The sequence below is a fragment of the Pristiophorus japonicus genome, chromosome 18 (assembly GCF_044704955.1).
Source record: "Pristiophorus japonicus isolate sPriJap1 chromosome 18, sPriJap1.hap1, whole genome shotgun sequence".
Lineage (NCBI taxonomy): Eukaryota > Metazoa > Chordata > Chondrichthyes > Pristiophoridae > Pristiophorus > Pristiophorus japonicus.
Window position 1 is genome coordinate 78,502,421 of NC_091994.1, and position 21,596 is coordinate 78,524,016.

A 21,596-nucleotide genomic window follows, 5' to 3' on the forward strand; every position below is an offset into this window, starting at 1 on the left:
GAACACGAACTAGACAGGCTTCTGCGGGAAGGCATTATATCACCCGTGGAATTTAGCGACTGGGCAAGTCCCATCGTCCCAGTCATGAAGCCTGATGGATCCGTACGAATCTGTGGGGACTACAAATCTATCATAAACAGAGTCTCCCTACAGGACCAGTACCCGCTGCCCAGAGCAGAGGACTTATTTGCCACATTGGCTGGAGGTAAACTTTTCTCAAAACTAGACCTCACATATGACGCAAGAATTGACTGAGGAATCCAAGCTACTCACCACCATCAACACACATCGAGGCCTTTTCATGTACAATCGATGCCCATTCGGCATCAGGTCGGCAGCTGCCATATTCCAGTGCAACATGGAGAGTCTGCTCAAGTCCATCCCGGGGACAGTTGTATTTCAAGACGACATACTTATCACGGGCAGGGACACCGACTCCCATCTCCGTAATTTGGAGGAAGTACTAAAGCGGTTGGATCGGGTAGGCCTACGAGTCAAGAAATCCAAGTGCCTGTTTCTCGCACCCGAGGTTGAATTTTTGGGCAGAAGGATTGCCGCTGATGGAATCCGCCCAACAGAGTCCAAAACAGAAGCAATTTGCCTGCCACCCAGGCCCCGGAATGTCTCAGAACTGCGCGCCTTTCTCGGGCTACTCAATTACTTTGAGAACTTTATGCAGAACTTAAGCACGCTGCTGGAGCCTCTCCACGTGCTACTCAGGAAGGGGTGTGATTGGTTTTGGGGGGACGCCCAGGAACGCGCCTTCAATAAGGCACGCAACCTTCTGTGTTCCAACAGTGTTTTGACTTTCTTTGATCCAAGTAAAAAGCTAGTTCTCACATGCGATGCGTCCGCGTATGGGGTCGGGTGCGTTTTGCAACATGTCAATAGTGCGGACAAATTACAACCCATAGCTTATGCCTCCAGGTCACTTTTGCGGGCGGAGCGTGGGTACGGAATGGTAGAGAAGGAGGCGCTCGCGTGCATGTATAGTGTCAAAAAGATGCACCAATACCTTTTTGGGGCCAAGTTCGCGTTAGAAACCGACCACAAGCCCCTCACGTCCCTCCTATCCGAGAGCAAGGCAATAAACGGCAACGTCTCGGCGCGAATTCATGCTGGCGTCCTACGACTATACCATAAGGCACAGACCAGGCACAGACAACTGTGCCGACGCGCTCAGCAGGCTACCCCTGGCGACCACGGAAGGGTCTGACGAACAGGACTGTGAGATAGTCATGGCAATCAATGCCTTTGAGTCCACAGGTTCGCCCATGACAGCTCGCCAAATCAGAGCCTGGACGGCCAGTGACCCACATTATCCTTAGTAAAAAGATGTGTCCTAACCGGTGACTGGGCAGAGGCTCGTGATGCCTGCCCCGGGGAATTAAAACCCTTTCACAGGCGCATACATGAGCTATCTGCAGAGCTGTGAAATAAAGGTGCAGGTCCAGAGTGACCTTGACTTCACTACATGCCTCGTGTGAATCTGTACTGAGGGGACAGGACTTTACACGCACCTCAACAGCACTTAGCATCGCACCTCCGCCCCCATTATGACCGATTTCCTGGCCACTTAGATTTAGTCGGATTTAGTCAATAATCTAATGGTAAGGGGACACCTAACTAACAGTGACCAGAATAAGATAGAATTCACCTTAGATTTGAGAGGGAGATCGGTAAGTCACGAACAAAGGTTTTAAATTTAGATAAGGAAAATTTGGAGGAATAAGGCAGGAGTTGAGCACAATTGACTAGGCAGAACTATTAATGGATAAAACTATGGATGAACAATGGGAGATGTTCAAATAAGTATTTGGTGGAATATAAGACCTGTACATACCCATAAAGGGCAAGAGCTCTACGTGTGGAATTAAATATCCTAGGTTAGCAAGGGAACTGAGAGAGAGTATAAGCTTAAAAGAAAGGGGTTATACGAAGATAAAGAACAGTAGAGATCCCATGGACTGGGAGAGATATAAGGGGAGAAATTCGAGGTGTTTGCGCCTCTCATTAGCTGTCAATCACAGCCATTTTGACAGCGGGCCCACCTCCAAACTCGCACTCCCAGGGCTGGTAAGATTCCAGCCAAAGGGTGGAACTCTCTTCCACAAATGGCAGTTGGTGCTAAATCAATTGTTAATTTTAAATCTGAGATTGATGATATTAAGGGATATGGAACAAAGGGGTTTATGGAGTTAGGTCGCAGATCAGCCATGATGTCATTGAATGGTAGAATAGGCTCGAGGGGCTAAATGGCCTGCTCCTGTTCCTATTTGCCTATGGGAGTGTCTGTGGATGTTATTTATATGGACATCCAGAAGGCATTCAACAGAGTTCCACAAAAGAGACTGTTAACAAAAGTGAGAGTGCATGGAATTAGAGGCAATCTATTGGCTTGGATAGCAAATTGGTCAGGAGGTAGGAGACAGAGCAAAGTGATAATTTGTATGTACTCAATTTGGCAGGATGTGATTAATGGTGTCCATTCGGGATCTGCACTGGGGTCTCAGCTTTTCATTATATTTATAAATGATTTGGATGAAGGAATAGAGAGACAGTAGAAAGTTAGATGGCACAGCAAATAGTATAGATGGGAGCAGAAAGTTGCAAAGGGCCATTGATAGATTAGGTGAGTGGGCAAAACTGTGGCAGATGGAGTTTAATGTGGGAAATGTTCTAAATGGCGAGAAGCTAAGAACTATGGAGGAGCAGAGAGATTTAAGGGTCCACGTACCGAAATTACTGCACGCTAGAGGACAGATACAAAAAAAATAAAAAAAGTTAATGGAAGTTTAGCCTTTATTTCAAAGGGGCTGAAATACAAGGGTGTGGAATTCACGTTACAGCTGTACAGAGCTCTGGTACTGTGTTCAGTTCTGGGCACCATGCCTCAGGAAGGATATATTGGCCTTGGGTCATTGCCTAAAAGCTTAAATTATAAGGACAGATTGTTTTAACTAGGCTTGTATTCCCTTGAGTATAAAAGATTAAGGGTTGATCAATGATAGGATAGATAGAGAGAAATTATTCCCTCTGGAGGGAGAGTCCAGAACAAGAGGGCATAACCTTAAAATTAAAGCTAGGCCATTCTGATATCAGAAAAACGTCTTCACACAAAAGGTAGTCGGAATGTGGAACTCTCCCCCAAAAAGCTGCTGAGGCTGGAGGTCAATTAAAAAATTGAAAACTGAGATTGACAGAATCTTGTTAGGCAAGGGTATTAAGGGTTACTGACCTATAGCAGGTAGGTGGAGTTAAGATACAGATCTCCCTGTTGCTATGTTCCTTCCCATGTTGTGCCATTTTTCCTGAATACCAAACCTATTACCTTCCCATTACAGCATCTAGCTGTGCCTTAAGTGAGTGCAATGTCCTAGCATCAATCACCCTTCTTAACAACCTGCTCCAGTAGTTCATCATGCTCCGTGTAAAGAACTACTTCAACACCAACTTACAATTTAATAGTGCTCTTCACGTAGGGAGCAACAACTTGCATTTATATAGCTCATTTAATATAGTAAAACATCCCAAGGCACGTCACAGGAGTGTTATCAAACAAAATTTGACATGGAGCCACATATAAAGATATTAGGACAGGTGACCAAAAGCTTGGTCGAAGCGGTAGATTTTAAGCAGTATCTTAAAGGAGGAGAGAGAGGTAGAGAAGCGGAGAGGTTTAAGGAGGGAATTAGAGGCTAGGCAGCTGAAGGCACAGCCGGCAATCGTGGGGTGATAGAAATCGGGGATGCACCAGAGGCCTGAATTGGAGGAACGCAGAGATCTCGGAGTGTTGTAGGGCTGAAGGAGGTTACAGAGATAGGGAGGGAATGGAGGGATTTGAACACAAAGATGAAAATTTTTAATTTGAGCCTTTGCCAGACCGGATGCCAATGCAGGTCAGTGAGCACAGGGCTGATGGGTGAGCGGGACTTAGTACGACATCCTAGAGCAATTTATAGGAAGGTGGATGTAAAGTATGCACCTGTGAGTATGCTCACAGGTTTGTAGAGCTGTTGCCCCCCCCCCCCTTTATTCAGGGGGCACTTGAACTAATTGTTTATTTGTTTACAACCAAAAGAGTTGCAGAGCTGTTGGTTAGTGCCCTCCCAAAAAAACACACAAAAAAGCACCCAAAAAACCCCAAAAAACAAAAAAGGGCACTTGAAGACTGTTTGGAGTGTTCCTCCCCCCGCCCCACCCTTTAATCAGGGGGCACTTGATTTAATTGATTTATTGTTTTACAGCCAAAAGGAGTTGTTGAGCTGTTGCATTGTGAGTGGCTTAGCCACCCATGTGATGTCCACAAGACTCAATAAAACCCCAGTCAGTTGGGTCTAGGTCATCCACGATGAGGTATGCAGTTGTGAGCCTAGTGGATGAACTGGTAATGTGATTGTTAAACCTTTGTTTATAAATCAACTAGTTCTTAATAGCAATGTGTTACTATAAATTCTTAAGCAAAGAACCCATGAAGCAAATACATTATAGTGGACACCAAGCAAAGAGAGAAAATGGAGGTGGTAATGGTGTTATGGGATGCCAATAGAATGGTCAAAAATTAGGGTTTTAAGGAACCTTTTGAAAGTAGAACGGGAGGTCGCAGGTGGAGCGATTTTGAAAGGGAGTTCCAGAGGCAGAGCAGTGTCTGAAGGAATGGTCACTGATGGTAGAGCAGAGGGAGTGGGGACAAAGAAATATACCAGTGCCAAAGCAGTGGAAGGTGTATTCATGGACTTATGGTTGATGCACTCATGGAGCTGGGTTGAGGCAAGGTCATGGAGGGATTTGAAAAAAAGGACAAGGATCTTATAATCAATCCATTCGGGTACAGATAGCCAGCAGGGCTTGGCAAGGTTGGAGGGTGATATTTTCTGTCGTCTGTTCCATACCAGCTCTTCCCAACTCTGAAACGATGACCCCCACTTGCATATAGATTCAGGTGTAAAGTAGAACCTTACCTACAGCTGCAAAATGTGCAGCAAATCCAGTGAAATTCTTCTCATTTGAGTAATCAGTTCTGAATATCACTGTCATGTTGTTCCCTATGGAATAGAACTCTTTGTCACCCGGAGCCTCTTCTGTATCTGTGCTGCTCTCACTACAGAGCTGGGCCAGGACTTCATCCTCCATCAGGATCTGAGCATAATTCAAAGCAAATGTTTGACATTCTTTTTTGATTAACCTCCTTTTTCTCTCACCTGTTATCTTAAGCCTATCTTTATTTTCCTTGTTGGTTTCAGGATTAAAATCGCACTGTGCTTACAAAATGCACATTATCAAATACCTCTATCCACTATTTTAACAAAGTTACGAACCCATTTTAAATATTGAACAGAGAAATTTTATTCAAACATGTGAACACTTTTTACTCACTAACATTTGACAGCACAATTTCAATGCATTCCTTTCCTGGCTCATTTTGTCTTTTATACTTTTATAATTTATGTGTATTTTTACACTGAGGTTGGCCAATATTCTATTCTCTGCTCGATACTCTCCACCGAGCAGCTTAATGGGATGTCAGCTTTCATTCTGGACCTGTTTGGTGGAATAAGCAGCTCCTGATTGCCAGCACTGCAGCCTTCAATCATTCTGGTGTAATGTAAGCACTTTCGAGGTTGACATGAAACAATCTACGTCACCAGTTGGATCACTGCATCTGCTGCTGGGAGTTATTTAATTTACAACCACGTGGAAGTACGACTTCAGTGCACCTCGCCCTCGACAGTAACAGGGGGGAGATCATAGAATCATAGAAATTTACAGCACGGGAGAAGGCCATTTCAGCCCATCGCGTCCATGCCGGCCGACAAAGAGCTATCCAGCCGAATCCCACTTTCCAGCTCTTAGTCCGCAGCCCTGTAGGTTACGGCACTTCAATTACACATCCAAGTACTTTTTAAATGTGGTGAGGGTTTCTGCCTCTACCACCCTTTCAGGCAGTGAGTTCCAGACCCCCCCCAGCCTCTGGGTGAAATAATTTCCCCTCAAATCCTTTTACTAATTACTTTAAATCTATGCCCTCTGGTTGTTGACCCCTCTGCTAGGGGAAATAGCTCCTTCCTATCCACTCTATCTAGGCCCCCTCATCATTTTATACACCTCAATAAGATCTCCCCTCAGCCTCCTCTGTTCCAAAGAAAACAACCCCAGCCTATCCAATCTTTCCTCATAGCTAAAATTCTCCAGTCCAGGCAACATCCTCGTAAATCTCCTCTGTATCCTCTATAGTGCCCTGTATAGTGATACAGTATCAGAAATCTATTTGGAGATTTCCTTTCTATTTCTAGTTAAATCATAAACATTTTTTTTTACAATGTTTTTAAAATTTTGTTCGCAATTACTACAGAGGAATTCTTCATAAATGGAGTTCTGACGTTACTACACAGACCAGATTAATTCTTACACCAATGTTGTTCCAGGCTGGTTTCTGGAAAGTTCTTCTCCCGCCTGCCCCCAAAGTCAGCGGTGGCTCAGTGGGTAGCACTCTCAGCTCTGAGTGAGAAGATTTTAGCAAGGCTTTTGATAGGGTCCCACATGGCAGACTGGTCACAAAAGTAAAAGCTCATGGGATCCAGGGCAAAGTGGCAAGTTGGATCCAAAAGTGGCTCAGAGGCAGGAAGCAAAGGGTAATGGTTGATGGGTGTTTTTATGACCGGAAGGCTGTTTCCAGTGGAGTTCCGCAGGGCTCAGTGCTGGGTCCCTTGCTTTTTGTGGTATATATCAATGACTTGGACTTGAATGTTGGGGGTATGATTAAGAAGTTTGCGCATGACACTAAAATAGGCCATATGGTTGATAATGAAGAAGAAAGCCTCGGACTGCAGAAACATATCAATGTACTGGTCAGGTGGGCAGAACAGTGGCAAATGGAATTCAATCTGGATAAGTGTGAGGTAATGCATTTGGGGAGGTCTAACAAGGCAAGGGAATACACATTAAACGGTACGACACTGAAAAGTGTAGAGGAACAAAGGGACATTGGAGTGCAGGTGCACAGATCCCTGAAGGTAGCAGGCCAGGTAGATAAGGTGGTTAAGAAGGCATATGGAATACTTGCCTTTATTAGTCGAGGCATGGAATACAAGAGCAAGGAGGTTATGCTTGAACTGTACAAAACACTGGTTATGTCGCAGCTGGAGTACTGTGTGCAGTTCTGGTCACCACATTACAGGAAAGATGTGATTGCACCGGAAAGTGTGCAGAGGAGAGTTACAAGAATGTTGCCTGGACTGAAGAATTTTGGCTATGAGGAAAGATTGGAGATGTTGGGTCTTACTTCTTTGGAACAGAGGAGGCTGAGGGGAGACTTTATTGAGGTGTATAAAATTATGAGGGGCCTGGATAGAGTGGATAGGAAGGACCTGCTTCTCTTGGCAGAGAGGTCAACTGCCAGAGGACATAGATTTAAAGTAATTGGGAGGAGGTTTAGAGGAGATATGAGGGGAAATTTCTTCACCCAGAGGGTGGTGGGGGTCTGGAACTCACTGCCTGAAAGGGTGGTAGAGGCAGAAACCCTCACCACATTAAAAAAAGACTTGGACATGCACTTAAAGTGCCGTAACCTACAGGGCTACAGACCGAGAGCTGGAAAGTGGGATTAGTTTGGAGAGCTCTTGGTCAGCCGGCGCAGACACGATGGGCCGAAATGGCCTCCTTCCATGCTGTAAATTTCTATGATTCTATGAAAAGGTTGTGGCTTCGAGTCCCACTCCAGAGACTTCAGCACAAAAATCTAGGCTGACACTCCAGTGCAGTGCTGAGGGAGTGCTGCACTGTCGGAGGTGCCGTCTTTTAGATGAGACATTAAACCGAGGCCCCGTCTCCTCCCAGGTGGATGTAAAAGATCCCGGCGACTGGCGAGCCTATGTAAGTTCCCAGGTACATGCAGAGCGGAGATGCTGCAAGACTTTTTTATTGAGGGCATCGGGCACGCTGGGGTTTTCAGGAAACTGATTGAGACCAAAGACTTGACCCTGGAAACGGCGGCTTTAATGGCCCAGACGTTTATCTCAGGGGAGAAAGAGACAAGAATGATGTCTGACAAAAATCTTGGTTTAAATGCAGCAAATTGACAGGGAGTCAACATTGTTAACGCGGCACACAGTTCTCCAGGCAGGCAAGGGCAATCGGACATGCCCGAGCATGTAGTCGAATCCAAAGGGGGAATTCAACAAAGACAATGGCTAGCTGAACGGCGATTCATGCCATCACAAGGGACAATGTGGCCAGTAATGGGGCCATCAACACCTGTTAATGGTGCGCTTAAGGACAATTACAGAGACAGTCAAAGACGATCAACTGGTAATGGACCTTTTGTTTCCAACAATGGCTCATGTTGGAGGTGTGGAGGCAAACACCCAGCCAGAGCTTGCAGGTATCAGCAATATACCTGCAGAAACTGCAACGTCAGCGGTCACTTGGCGCATATTTGCAGGAAGCCTGCAGCCAGGTTGATGTACGAGGAGGACGGGCCCGACGTAAGCCTTACGAGGCCAAATAAGCACTGGGGGAAATCGCTGGAAGCTGAAGTTCAGCGAGTTCATATGGAGCACATATACAGTTCATACACCAGGACGCCACCGATAATGATGAAAGTGCTCCTCAATGGCATCCCAGTATCAATGGAGCTAGACACAGGGGCCAGCCAGTCCCTGATGAGCATCAAACAATTCGACAAATTGTGGGCGTCCAAGGCCAGGAGGCCAAAATTATTGCCGATTGACGCACAGCTACGGACATATGCAAAGGAGATCATTCTGGTGCTAGGCAGCGCCACGGTAGTCGTGACCCACAAAGATTCGGAGAACAAGTTGCCACGCTGGCTTGTCCCAGGGGACGATCCAGCACTACTGGGGAGAAGTTGGCTTGCTGTCATGAACTGGAAATGGGGCGATGTCAATGCAATTTCTTCTGTGGAGCGAGTATCATGCTCACAGGTTCTGGACAAATTTGACTCATTATTTCAACCCGGCATTGGCACTTTCATGGGGACCAAAGTAGTGATTCACATAAACCACGATGCCAGGCCAGTACACCACAAGGCCAGAGCAGTGCCGTACGTGATGAGGGAAAAGATAGAAGGTGAATTGGACCGCCTGCTGAGGGAAGGTATCATCTCGCCAGTCGAATTCAGTGACTGGGCGAGCCCGATTGTGCCGGTGCTCAAGGCGGAAAGTCGGTCAGGATATGTGGTGATTACAAGGCCACCATCAATCGGGTGTCACTCCAAGACCAGTACCCGCTACCGAGAGCAGAGGACCTCTTTGCGACGCTATCCAGTGGCAAACTATTTTCAAAATTGGACCTGACCTCAGCTTACATGACCCAGGAGCTGGCAAGTGAGTCGAAGAAGCTGACCACCATCACGACACACAAGGGGTTGTTTGAGTACAACAGATGTCCATTCGGGATTCGCTCGGCCGCTGCGATCTTTCAACGAAATATGGAAAGCCTCCTCAAGTCAATTCCAAGGATGGTGGTTTTTCAAGACGACCTCCTCATCATGGGTTGCGATACTGAAGAACACCTCCACAACATGGAGGAGGTGCTACACAGACTGGACCGGGTAGGGCTGCGACTGAAAAAGGCGAAGTGTGTCTTCCTAGCTCCAGAGGTAGAATTCCTGGGGATGAGGGTAGCAGCAGACAGGATCAGACCTACTGCGTCCAAAACGGAAGCGATCCAGAGAGCACCCAAACCCCGTAACACGACGGAGCTGCGTTCGTTCCTGGGGCTCCTGAACTATTTTGGTAACTTTCTTCCCAAATTGAGCACGCTGTTAGAGCCGCTACACGTGCTCCTATGCAAAGGTCGCGATTGGGTCTGGGGGGACAGCCAGGAAAGGGCTTTTGATAGAGCACGCAATTTGTTATGCTCCAACAATCTGGTAACGCAATATGACCCATGTAAGAAACTTGTTTTAACGTGCAATGCGTCGTCCTATGGGGTCGGGTGTGTGTCGCAGCATGTTAATGCCAAGGATCAGTTACAGCCGGTAGCTTATGCCTTCAGAAGTCTGTCCCAGGCAGAAAGGGGCTACGGGATGGTAGAAAAGGAAGCGCTTGCATGTGTATATGAAGTAAAAAAAATGCACCAGTACCTGTTTGGCAGGAAATTTGAGCTGGAGACAGATCACAAACCCCTAACGTCCCTTTTGGCCGACAACAAGGCCATAAATGCAAATGCATCGCCCCGCATATAGAGGTGAGCACTCACGTTAGCCGCCTATGACTATACAATTCGGCACAGACCGGGCACTGAAAACTGTGCCGATGCACTCAGCAGGCTCCCAGTAGCCACCACCGAGGGGGCAACCGAGCATGCTGCTGAGATGGTCATGGCTGTTGAAGCTTTCGAAAGCGAAGGCTCACCCGTGACAGCCTGTCAGATCAAAGTCTGGACAAATAGAGACCCGCTACTGTCTTTAGTCAAGAAATGTATCCTGAATGGGGACTGGGCAACCACGTACGGGGCATGCCCTGAGGAATTTAAACCATTTCACAGGTGCAAGGATGAACTCTCGATTCAGGCCGATTGTCTACTATGGGGTAACCGAGTAGTCATGCCCCAGGTGGGCAGAGAGGTGTTCATCAGAGAACTCCACAATGAGCACCCGGACATTGTCATGATGAAGACAATTGCCAGGTCACACGTTTGGTGGCCAGGGATAGATGCAGACCTGGAACTTTGTGTTTGCAGGTGCAACACGTGTGCCCAGCTGGGCAATGCGCCCAGGGAAGCCCCCCCTTAGCCCCTGGTCCTGGCCCGCCAAGCCATGGTCACGCATCCATGTGGACTACGCAGGTCCTTTCATGGGAAAAATGTTTTTGGTTGTAGTAGACGCCTACTCCAAATGGATCGAGTGTGACATTCTTAATTCAAGCACATCCTCTGCCACGGTAGAAAGTCTAAGGGTAATGTTCGCTGCCCATGGTCTACCGGACGTCTTGGTCAGCGACAATGGCCCGTGCTTTACAAGCATTGAATTCCAGGACTTCATGGCAGGAAATGGTATCAACCATGTCAGAACGGCACCGTTCAAGTCGGCCTCAAACGGCCTGGCGGAACAAGCAGTGCAGATAATCAAACAGGGGATGCTCAGAATCCAAGGGGGTTCCCTACAAAGCCGCTTATCACGCCTCCTGTTGGCCAATAGATCCTGACCACACTCGCTCACAGGGGTTCCACCAGCAGAGCTGCTAATGAAAAGGACGCTCAAAACCAGGTTATCCCTTATACACCCCATCATGAAAGAAATTGTTGAGAGCAGGCGCCAGTCACAATGTGACTACCATGACAGGAATGCGAGGGCGCGATGTATTGATGTCAATGACCCTGTCTTTGTCCTCAACTACGCTGCAGGGCCCAAATGGCTCACAGGCACTGTGTTTGCCAAAGAGGGGAATAGGATTCTGGTAGTTAAACTTACCAATGGACAAATCTGCCGCAAACACGTGGATCAAACAAAAAGGAGGTTCAGCAACCCCATAGACGAAGCAGAGGAAGAACACGATGTAGAGTTTACTCCACCACAGGTGACCGAACAGTCGAACCAAGTGGAGGAGAGCCCAGTCACTGTGGGCAGTCCGGACAGGCCTGAGGCACTGCAAACAGCAGACACTCAGGCCAGCGCCCAACAACCGGAGCCCCAACTCAGGCGCTCTACAAGGGAGCGTAAACCACCAGAGAGACTTAACCTGTGATCCCAATAAGACTTTGGGAGGAGGTGATGTCATGTATTCAACTGTCATTGTAACCCATGTATAAACTAAGCTAAGTTGTACACCGTGAGAACATTGGCCACTAGGTGGTGAACTTGTGGGAGACACTCCTAACCTGGACTTTCAGGTATAAAAGGGGAAACTCCACCCACCTTCATCACTTCAGTGCTGGCTAATAAAGGTTACTGGTCACAGAGTGACCCTCTCTCAAGTATGGGCCTCGTGTGCATTTATACTGTATAGTAAGGACATATTAAGAACATTTCATTTTCGCCACTGGTATCTAGGTTAGAAATCCAGCCCAGACTGACCGGATAACTCTCCACTCTCTGCTGGCTGTAAGAGCCTTTAGTGGAATGAGTTTACAGTCTCAGCCTGTTCCTACTGCACCCTAATGCACAACCCCAAATTACTGACAGTCGATGAAAATGTTTGCACCAAATTGATAGCTCAGAAAGCACATCGACCTGAAACAGGACCTGATTTTAACTCCAGGCGGATTCCCCGCTCAGGCCTGAGTTAAAATTATAGCCAGGTCTCATTGATGTCATCGAGCCGCAACACGTAGAGAAGGACCCCGTTGGCTCCGGGCGCCCGTCTTTGCTGCCTGCTCAGGAGAGCAGGTTAAAATCGCATGGTGGCTTTCAGACAGGTAAGAGCCCAGGGCGATTTTAACTGCCCACCTGCCAGGTTTCAGCTGAGCGAGTAGGGTTAAAAATGCCCCCTGTTAACTCTGTTTCTCTCTCCACAGATGCTAGTGTGACCTGCTGAGTATTTCCAACATTTTGTGTTTTTATTTTGGATTTCCAGCCTCCGCAGTAATTGGCTTTTGTTTTAGTGAGAACTAAAGGATACTTGGTGAGGCAAATGGAAAACGTCACCATGGGGAGGGACACTCTCCTCTAGCTGGGTCTGAGATACACCGTTGGGCTTCTGCTCAGCTCAGCCTGGAAATGCTGGATCTTGTTATTTGGTGACCAAATGTAAAAAGATATTCCACTATACCGATATTTGAAGAAACATATTGTGGAGGAAGGACAGTGACTGGATTTACATTCAGACAGGCAGAGGATTTGTAGCTGTCTGTCTTTATAGAACGCACTATATATAGATCATTGTTAAAATAATATTTAGCTTTTTTGAATACAGAAGTTGAGGAGTGCCAGCGCTGATGAATGGAACACTTACTATCCCAACCACCTAGCAAAATTCAGCACTCCCAGGTTTGGTACATCCAAAATAAAGTTTCTTCTATCCTGCCCCACTGGGGGGAAATTAAACCCACTCTGTCCAATACGCAATTAAAATAGTTGTGCAAAGATTTACCATTCCCTTTCCGCTCGATTCCTGCCTGTCGCCATCATAACTGGCCCCTTTCTTTAGGCTAAAGAGCTGCCCTCCTGACTTAGGCAAGTGCCTCATTAATACATGCAAATCAGGGTCCGAGGATGTCATTAGGACGCCAGTGGCATTTCAAAGGCCTGGTGCAGAGGGACCCCCTCATCGAAAGCTGAATAATCAGACAATAAAGTTTTATTATAAATATATCCAAGCCTATGTTGTGAGGGGAAGAAGAGAAGGCCCTCAAAAGTAAGTCAAAGACTTTCCTTAGTGGGACCAGGAGGAGCAAGCGTGCTGCATCGGGTCCCACAAGGAGAGTCTGGCCTCTGCTGGCCCGAGCTCACCCCCATGCCCATCCACAAAGCAGCCCAGATTTTGCCCCTTTCTGAACTACCTTGGCCTCAGCAGGTGGCCTCCAGGCCCCGCTATTTTGACCTGGCCAGCTGACTCTTCCTGCCTGTTTTGGGCAGGCAGCTGGCCGGTGGAATGCAAATGAGTCCCGGGGAGTTAAAATTGCCTGGGCTTCAAACTGATGATGTTGGGCGTGTTTGACACTCACCCGACCGTCACCCCACTCCCTCTACCCCGCCCACCCGAAACTCGCTCTCAATTCTGCGTACAGTTTTGGTCTCCGTATTTAAGGAAGGATATATTTGCATTAGAGGCTGTTCAGAGAAGGTTCACTAGGTTGATTCCGGAGATGAGGGAGTTGACTTATGAGGATAGGTTGAGTAGGGTGGGCCTATAAACATTGGAGTTCAGAAGAATGAGAGGTGATCTTATTGAAACTTATAAGATAATGAGGGGGCTCGACAAGGTGGATGCAGAGAGGATATTTCCACTCATAGGGGAAACTAAAACAAGGGGACATAGTCTTAGAATAAGGGGCTGCTCATTTAAAACTGAGATGAGGAGAAATTTCTTCTCTCAGAAGGTTGTAAATCTGTGGAATTCTCTGTCCCAGAGAGCTGTGGAGGCTGGGTCATTGAATATATTTAAGGCGGAGATAGACAGATTTTTGAGCGATAAGGGAATAAAGGGTTATGGGGAGCGGGCAGGGAAGTGGAGCTGAGTCCATGATCGGATCAGCCATGATCTTATTAAATGGTGGAGCAGGTTCGAGGGGCTAAATGGCCTACTCCTGCTCCTATTTCTTATGTTCTTACATTAAAAATCACCCCTGAATCCAACTTTAGGACAGAGTTCCTATTTTGCCAATGCGATACTTCCCATTTCCCCAATGGTCATTTTGTCACCTCTCTGAGTGAGACTGCCAATTTAACACAAAGTCCTTAGGGCCGTTTTGTGCTATAAGCCCATGCCCATTGGGAACTGGATTGAAGCTGCTCCGAGATATTTCACAGAACCTTCACAATCGGCAGGTGGACAAGACTTTTGTCCTATCATCCGCCAGACGTGAATGATCCGTGTTTAATTTGGTTGGCCCAATATTTTGTTTGTTATTTGGAGTAAATTCATTTTATTCAACTAAAGTAGTGATACCTTAATGTAGTCATAGTCACAGCGGTAGGATGGTTCAAGGCTGAAATGTGAGAAATACAGTTTTATCGCAAATCCACTGGGAACACAGATGTTCCAGGTCTGGTAGATATTGTCTCCATATGCTGCTGGAAAACCAGGAGATTGGAATTCCCCAAACATGTCATTCAACTGAAAGCCAAAAGCTGCTGGAAGCAGGGCCAAGACCCACAGGAGTAGCCTGGGAAGAAAGAATGAACATAACTGAGTGTGCCACTTAGCTTTGATAGGCGGTAGCAATTGGAATGGGAGAAACTAGCTTTGATAAATGTTTGCCCTCACCTCTCGTTATCTCTGTAACCACCTCCAGCCCTACAACCCTCCAAGAGCTCTGCGCTCCTCCAATTCTGGCCTCTTACACATCCCCGGTTTTCTTTTTCTCACCACTTGTGGCCGTGCCTTCAGCTGCCTGGGCCCTAAACTCTGGAATTCCCTCTCTAAATCTCGCCACCTTGCTCTCCTCCCTTAAGACGCTCCTTAAAACCTACCTCTGTGACCCAGCTTTTGGTCACAGTCTGAATATCGCCTGATGTGGCTCGGTGTCAAATTTTGTCTAATAATACTCCTCTGAAGTGCCTTGGAACGATTCAAAACTCGGCTGCCCGTGTCCTAACTTGCACCAAGTCCCGCTCACCCATCAGCCCTGTGCTCGCTGACCTACACTGGCTTCCGGTTAAGCAGCGCCTCGATTTCAAAATTCTCATCTTTATTTCCGATTCCCTCCATGGCCTTGCCCCACCCTATATTTGTAATCTCCTCCAGCCCCGCAACCCCCCGGGATGTCTGCGTCCTCTAATTCTGCCCTTCTGAGCATCCCTGATTGTAATCGCTCAATCATCGGTGGCCGTGGCCTCAGCTGCCTGGAACTCCCTCCCTAAACCTCTCTACAGCTCTACCTCTCTTTCCTCTTTCAAGACGCTCCTTAAAACCTACCTCTTTAACCAAGCTTTTGGTCACCTGCGCTAATTTCTACTTATGCGGCTCGGTGTCAAATTTTTATCGCATAAAACTCCTGTGACGCACCTTGGGACATTTCACTACATTAAAGGCACTATATAAATACAAGTTGATGTTGTTGTATTACTACATTAAAGGCGCTATATAAATGCAAGTTGTTGTTTCTGTTGTTCATTAGATTGAAGACTGGGAATGAAGTACTTTTCCAGTTTTGGCATCCAGTGCCAGCACCAAGCTTTAATGGTCTAATGTAAAGCTCCCTCTGCTTCATTAACGTTCCTTACCCAAATCTAAGAGGAATACCAACTACTGCAGAGAACTATACAGCACAGAACAAAGGCCATTTCATCCATTGTGCTCGTGCCAACTCTGTGAAAGAGCTATCAAATTAGTAATCCCCCCCCCACCCCCCCCCCCCCCCCGGGTCATTCCCCTGTCCCATCTGTCATGTATGCAAACTCTTTGTATTAACTATGTAACTATGTACGATGTACCACCTGAGGGCGCTGCTGTTGGAGGACCCAGGGATTACTTGCCCAGGTGTGCAGGGGAATATAAAAAGCAGTCAGCCATGCTTCCCCTCACTTTACATTCACATTAACTGGGCTGAAGTCACACAGCTCTTACCCACAGTACAAGGCCTCATGGGGTTAGTCGATGGTAATTGCAGACTTAACACCATCCATCTGGGTTCGACTCAAACCAGGCCAGCAAGGTGAAATTCCAATTTTCTAACTCGTGCTACCGGACAGTTCCCAGTAAATACAATTAGTTTAGTGTTGTAACGAGAGAGAGAGAGAAAAAAATCCGTTTACAGATTGATTTTTGCACGAGATTTAAAATCAACGTTTTATTTTAAGCCTGCAATTCCTTCCAGCTCAGACCCTGTCCGTTGATGTGCAGTTTTACTGACCACTCTTGCCCTGTTAATGTTGCCTCTGCTTCACTTACCCCACTGTCAGAGATTTCTGCATTTTTCTCCTCATCATTGCTAGACCCCCGGTTTCCGTGAGTCCCTGTGATGTGTGCACATTAACAAAAGTGGTGAAATTGTTTACTGTCCGATTAACCTTTTGCTGCTGTACCTGAGGTTACTGAACCCCACTATCACCTCCCCTGTAAACACAGCAGTGGGCCTCCTTAAAGGGGCACTGCCTTCTTGTCCTCAGTAAGCCTCCTCTCAATTGTTTATAAGCACAATTACATAATTCATGTTAAAATGCAACATGGTACACCTTATGCATAATGTAACAAAAAAATGCACACAGCTATTCTGATTCTCTCTCCCAAATAATAGATTTGTCAAACACTTTCATTGAAGACACTGCCCCTTTAAATCCTTCAATCAGTCCTTGCAGTCTTTCTATATTTCCTTGTGAAAACCCCCTTCTTTCCTGTTTTTCATCGGCCCCCCATTTTGTTTTAACCTTTACCTCTGCCTGTTGTAATATAGGTTCCTATAGAATTCCCCTTTAACACTTCCCTTTTCTCTTCCACTGCCTTCCTGGAGGATTAATTTCCTCTACTAGTGCACTAGTTTAGAACATAAGAACATAAGAATTAGGAACAGGAGTAGGCCATCTAGCCCCTCGAGCCTGCTCCGCCATTCAACAAGATCATGGCTGATCTGGCCATGGACTCAGCTCCACTTACCCGCCCACTCCCCATAACCCTTAATTCCCTTATTGATTAAAAATCTATCTATCTGTGACTTGAATACATTCAATGAGCTAGCCTCAACTGCTTCCTTGGGCAGAGAATTCCACAGATTCACAACCCTCTGGGAGAAGAAATTCCTTCTCAACTCAATTTTAAATTGGCTCCCCTGTATTTTGAGGCTGTGCCCCCGAGTTCTAGTCTCCCCTACCAGTGGAAACAATCTCTCTGCCTCTATCTTGTTTATCCCTTTCATTATTTTAAATGTTTCTATAAGATCACCCCACATCCTTCTGAACTCCAACAAGTAAAGACCCAGTCTACTCAATCTATCATCATAAGGTAACCCCCTCATCTCCGGAATCAGCCTAGTGAATCGTCTCTGTATCCTCTCCAAAGCTAGTATATCCTTCCTTAAGTAAGGTGACCAAAACTGCATGCAGTACTCCAGGTGCGGCCTCACCAATACCTTGTACAGTTGCAGCAAGACCTCCCTGCTTTTGTACTCCATCCCTCTCGCAATGAAGGCCAACATTCCATTCGCCTTCCTGATTACCTGCTGCACCTGCAAACTAACATTTTGGGATTCATGCACAAGGACCCCCAGGTCCCTCTGCACCACAGCATGTTGTAATTTCTCCCCATTCAAATAATATTCCCTTTTACTGTTTTATTTCCCAAGGTGGATGACCTCACATTTTCCGACATTGTATTCCATCTGCCAAACCTTAGCCCATTCGCTTAACCTATCTTAGTCTCTTTGCAGCCTCTCTGTGTCCTCTACACAACTTGCTTTCCCACTAATCTTTGTGTCATCTGCAAATTTTGTTACACTACACTCTGTCCCCTCTTCCAGGTCATCTATGCATATTGTAAACAGTTGTGGTCCCAGCACCGATCCCTGTGGCACACCACTAACCACCGATTTCCAACCCGAAAAGGACTCATTTATCCCGACTCTCTGCTTTCTGTTCGCCAGCCAATTCTCGATCCATGCTAATACATTTCCTCTGACTCCGCGTACCTTTATCTTCTGCAGTAACCTTTTGTGTGGCACCTTATCGAATGCCTTTTGGAAATCTAAATACACCACATCCATCGGTACACCTCTATCCTCAAAGAATTCCAATAAATTAGTTAAACATGATTTCCCCTTCATGAATCCATGTTGCGTCTGCTTGATTGCACTATTCCTATCTAGATGTCCCGCTATTTCTTCCTTAATGATAGCTTCAAGTATTTTCCCCACTACAGATGTTAAACTAACCGGCCTATAGTTACCTGCCTTTTGTCTGCCCCATTTTTTAAACAGAGGCGTTACATTAGCTGCTCTCCAATCCGCTGGTACCTCCCCAGAGTCCAGAGAATTTTGGTAGATTATAACGAATACATCTGCTATAACTTCCGCCATCTCTTTTAATACCCTGGGATGCATTTCATCAGGACCAGGGGACTTGTCTACCTTGAGTCCCATTAGCCTGTTCAGCACTACCCCCTAGTGATAGTGATTGTCTCAAGGTCCTCCCTTCCCACATTCCCGTGACCAGCAATTTTTGGCATGGTTTTTATGTCTTCCACTGTGAAGACGGAAGCAAAATAATTGTTTAAGGTCTCAGCCATTTCCACATTTCCCATTATTAACTCCCCCTTCTCAACTTCTAAGGGACCAACATTTACTTTAGTCACTCTTTTCCGTTTTATATATCGGTAAAAGCTTTTACTATCTGTTTTTATGTTTTGCGCAAGTTTACTTTCGTAATTTATCTTTCCTTTCTTTATTGCTTTTTTAGTCATTCTTTGCTGTCGTTTAAAATTTTCCCAATCTTCTAGTTTCCCACTAACCTTGGCCACCTTATACGCATTGGTTTTTAATTTGATACTCTCCTTTGTTTCCTTGGTTATCCACGGCTGGTTATCCCTTCTCTTACCGCCCTTCTTTTTCACTGGAATATATTTTTGTTGACCACTATGAAAGAGCTCCTTAAAAGTCCTCCACTGTTCCTCAATTGTGCCACCATTTAGTCTGTGATCCCAGTCTACTTTAGCCAACTCTGCCCTCATCCCACTGTAGTCCCCTTTGTTTAAGCATAGTACGCTCGTTTGAGACACTACTTCCTCACCCTCAATCTGTATTACAAATTCAACCATACTGTGATCACTCGTTCCGAGAGGATCTTTTACAAGGAGATCGTTTATTATTCCTGTCTCATTACACAGGACCAGATCTAAGATAGATTGCTCCCTTGTAGGTTCTGTAACATACTGTTCTAAGAAACAATCCCGTATGCATTCTATGAATTCCTCCTCAAGGCTACCCCGTGCGATTTGATTTGACCAATCGATATGTCGGTTAAAATCCCCCATGATTGCTGCCGTTCCTTTTTCACATGCCTCCATTATTCCCTTGATTATTGCCCGCCCCACCGTGAAGTTATTATTTGGGGGCCTATAAACTACGCCCACCAGTGACTTTTTCCCCTTACTATCTCTCATCTCCACCCACAATGATTCAACATTTTGTTCATTAGAGCCAATATCATCTCTCACAACTGCCCTGATATCATCCTTTATTAACAGAGCTACCCCACCTCCTTTCCCTTCTTGTCTATCTTTCCGAATTGTCAGATACCCCTGTATGTTTAATTCCCAGTCTTGGCCACCCTGCAACCACGTTTCTGTAATGGCCACCAAATCATAACCATTTGTAATGATTTGTGCCGTCAACTCATTTACTTTATTTTGAATGCTGCGTACGTTTAGGTAGAGTGTTTTAATACTAGTTTTTAAAGCATGACTTTTAGTTTTGACCCCTCTCCTGCAGCCCCTTTATATTCATACATATTGTCCCTTCCTATCACCTTGTGGTTTACACTTACCCTTGTGCTACTCTGCTCTGTTGCCTCCTGCCTTTTGCATTCTTTCTTGGGGTCCTGTTCATCTGAGCTCTCACCCACTCTAACTAGCTCAGAGCCCTCTCCTGGGTTCCGAATACTCCTCGCATTGAGGCACCGAGCTTTCAGGCTTGCCTTTTTATTACACTTTGACCCTTTAGAATTTTGCTTTGTGTTTCTCTGCCCTCCACTTTTACTCATCTCCTTTCTGTCTTTTACTTCTGTCTCCATTTTGTTTCCCTCTGTCTGCCTGCATTGGTTCCCATCCCCCTGCCATATTAGTTTAACTCCTCCCCAACAGCACTAGCAAACACTCCCCCTAGGACATTGGTTCCGGTCCTGCCTAGGTGCAGGCTGTCCGGTTTGTACTGGTCCCACCTCCCCCAGAACCGGTTCCAATGCCCCAGGAATTTGAATCCCTCCCTGCTGCACCACTGCTCAAGCCACATATTCATCGCTATCCTGCGATTCCTACTCTGACTAGCACATGGCACTGGTAGCAATCCTGAGATAACTACTTTTGAGGTCCTACTTTTTAATTTAGCTCCTAGCTCCTTAAATTCGTCTCGTAGGACCTCATCCCTTTTTTTACCTATATCGTTGGTACCAATGTGCACCACGACAACTGGCTGGTTACCCTCCCTTTGCAGAATGTCCTGCACCCGCTCTGAGACATCCTTGACCCTTGCACCAGGGAGGCAACATACCATCCTGGTGACTCGGTTGCGGCCGCAGAAACGCCTATCTATTCCCCTTACAATTGAATCCCCTATCACTATCGCTCTCCCACTCTTTTTCCTGCCCTCCTGTGCAGCAGAGGCAGCCACAGTGCCATGAACTTGGCTGCTGCTGCCCTCCCCTGATGAGTCATTCCCCTCAACAGTACTCAAAGCGATGTATCTGTTTTGCAGGGGAATGACCGCAGGGGACCCCTGCACTACCTTCCTTGCACTGCTCTTCCTGCTGGTCTTCCATTCCCTATCTGGCTGTGGACCTTTCACCTGCGGTAAGACCAACTCGCTACATGTGCTACTCACGTCATTCTCAGCATCGTGGATGCTCCAGAGTGAATCCACCCTCAGCTCCAATTCCGCAACGCGGACTGTCAGGAGCTGGAGGCAGATACACTTCCCACACACGTAGTCGTCAGGGACACCGGAAGTGTATCCGTCTCCTTAATGGGTCCTTGTAAAATTCTTCTTTTTACACAGCAGTTCACACACTCTTCAGGCAAACAGTAACTAATATCAGAAATGGTCTTCTGAGTAGAGTGTGAGGCAAAAACATTCCAATCATTTCAGAGGCAGTGTGGTACTGTGATGGGGAAGAAGGGTTTCCATGGAAGAATGAACTAGATGGCCTCTCTCAGTATTCCTTATTTTTGTGCATGATGTCTAAAGCATCTCAGTGCCCAGATAGACTCACAGAGAAGCTTTTGAGAAGCGTCAACTTAGGTGTGATTTGATTGAGATTTATGCAATGATGA

The 21,596-nt window shown here is 46.4% G+C and overlaps 1 protein-coding gene across 1 annotated transcript in view; it reads right to left on the bottom strand.

Annotated features, from left to right (window-relative positions):
* LOC139229059 (mannan-binding lectin serine protease 2-like) overlaps positions 1 to 21,596 on the bottom strand; it is a 74,101-nt gene that overhangs the window by 46,990 nt on the left and 5,515 nt on the right. Inside the window, exons 2-3 of the mRNA XM_070860717.1 lie at positions 14,571 to 14,787; positions 4,962 to 5,139 (exon numbers count right to left, since the gene is read on the bottom strand). Of these exons, the coding sequence (XP_070716818.1) occupies positions 4,962 to 5,139; positions 14,571 to 14,787 (395 nt within the window). The remainder of the gene's footprint in view (positions 1 to 4,961; positions 5,140 to 14,570; positions 14,788 to 21,596) is intronic.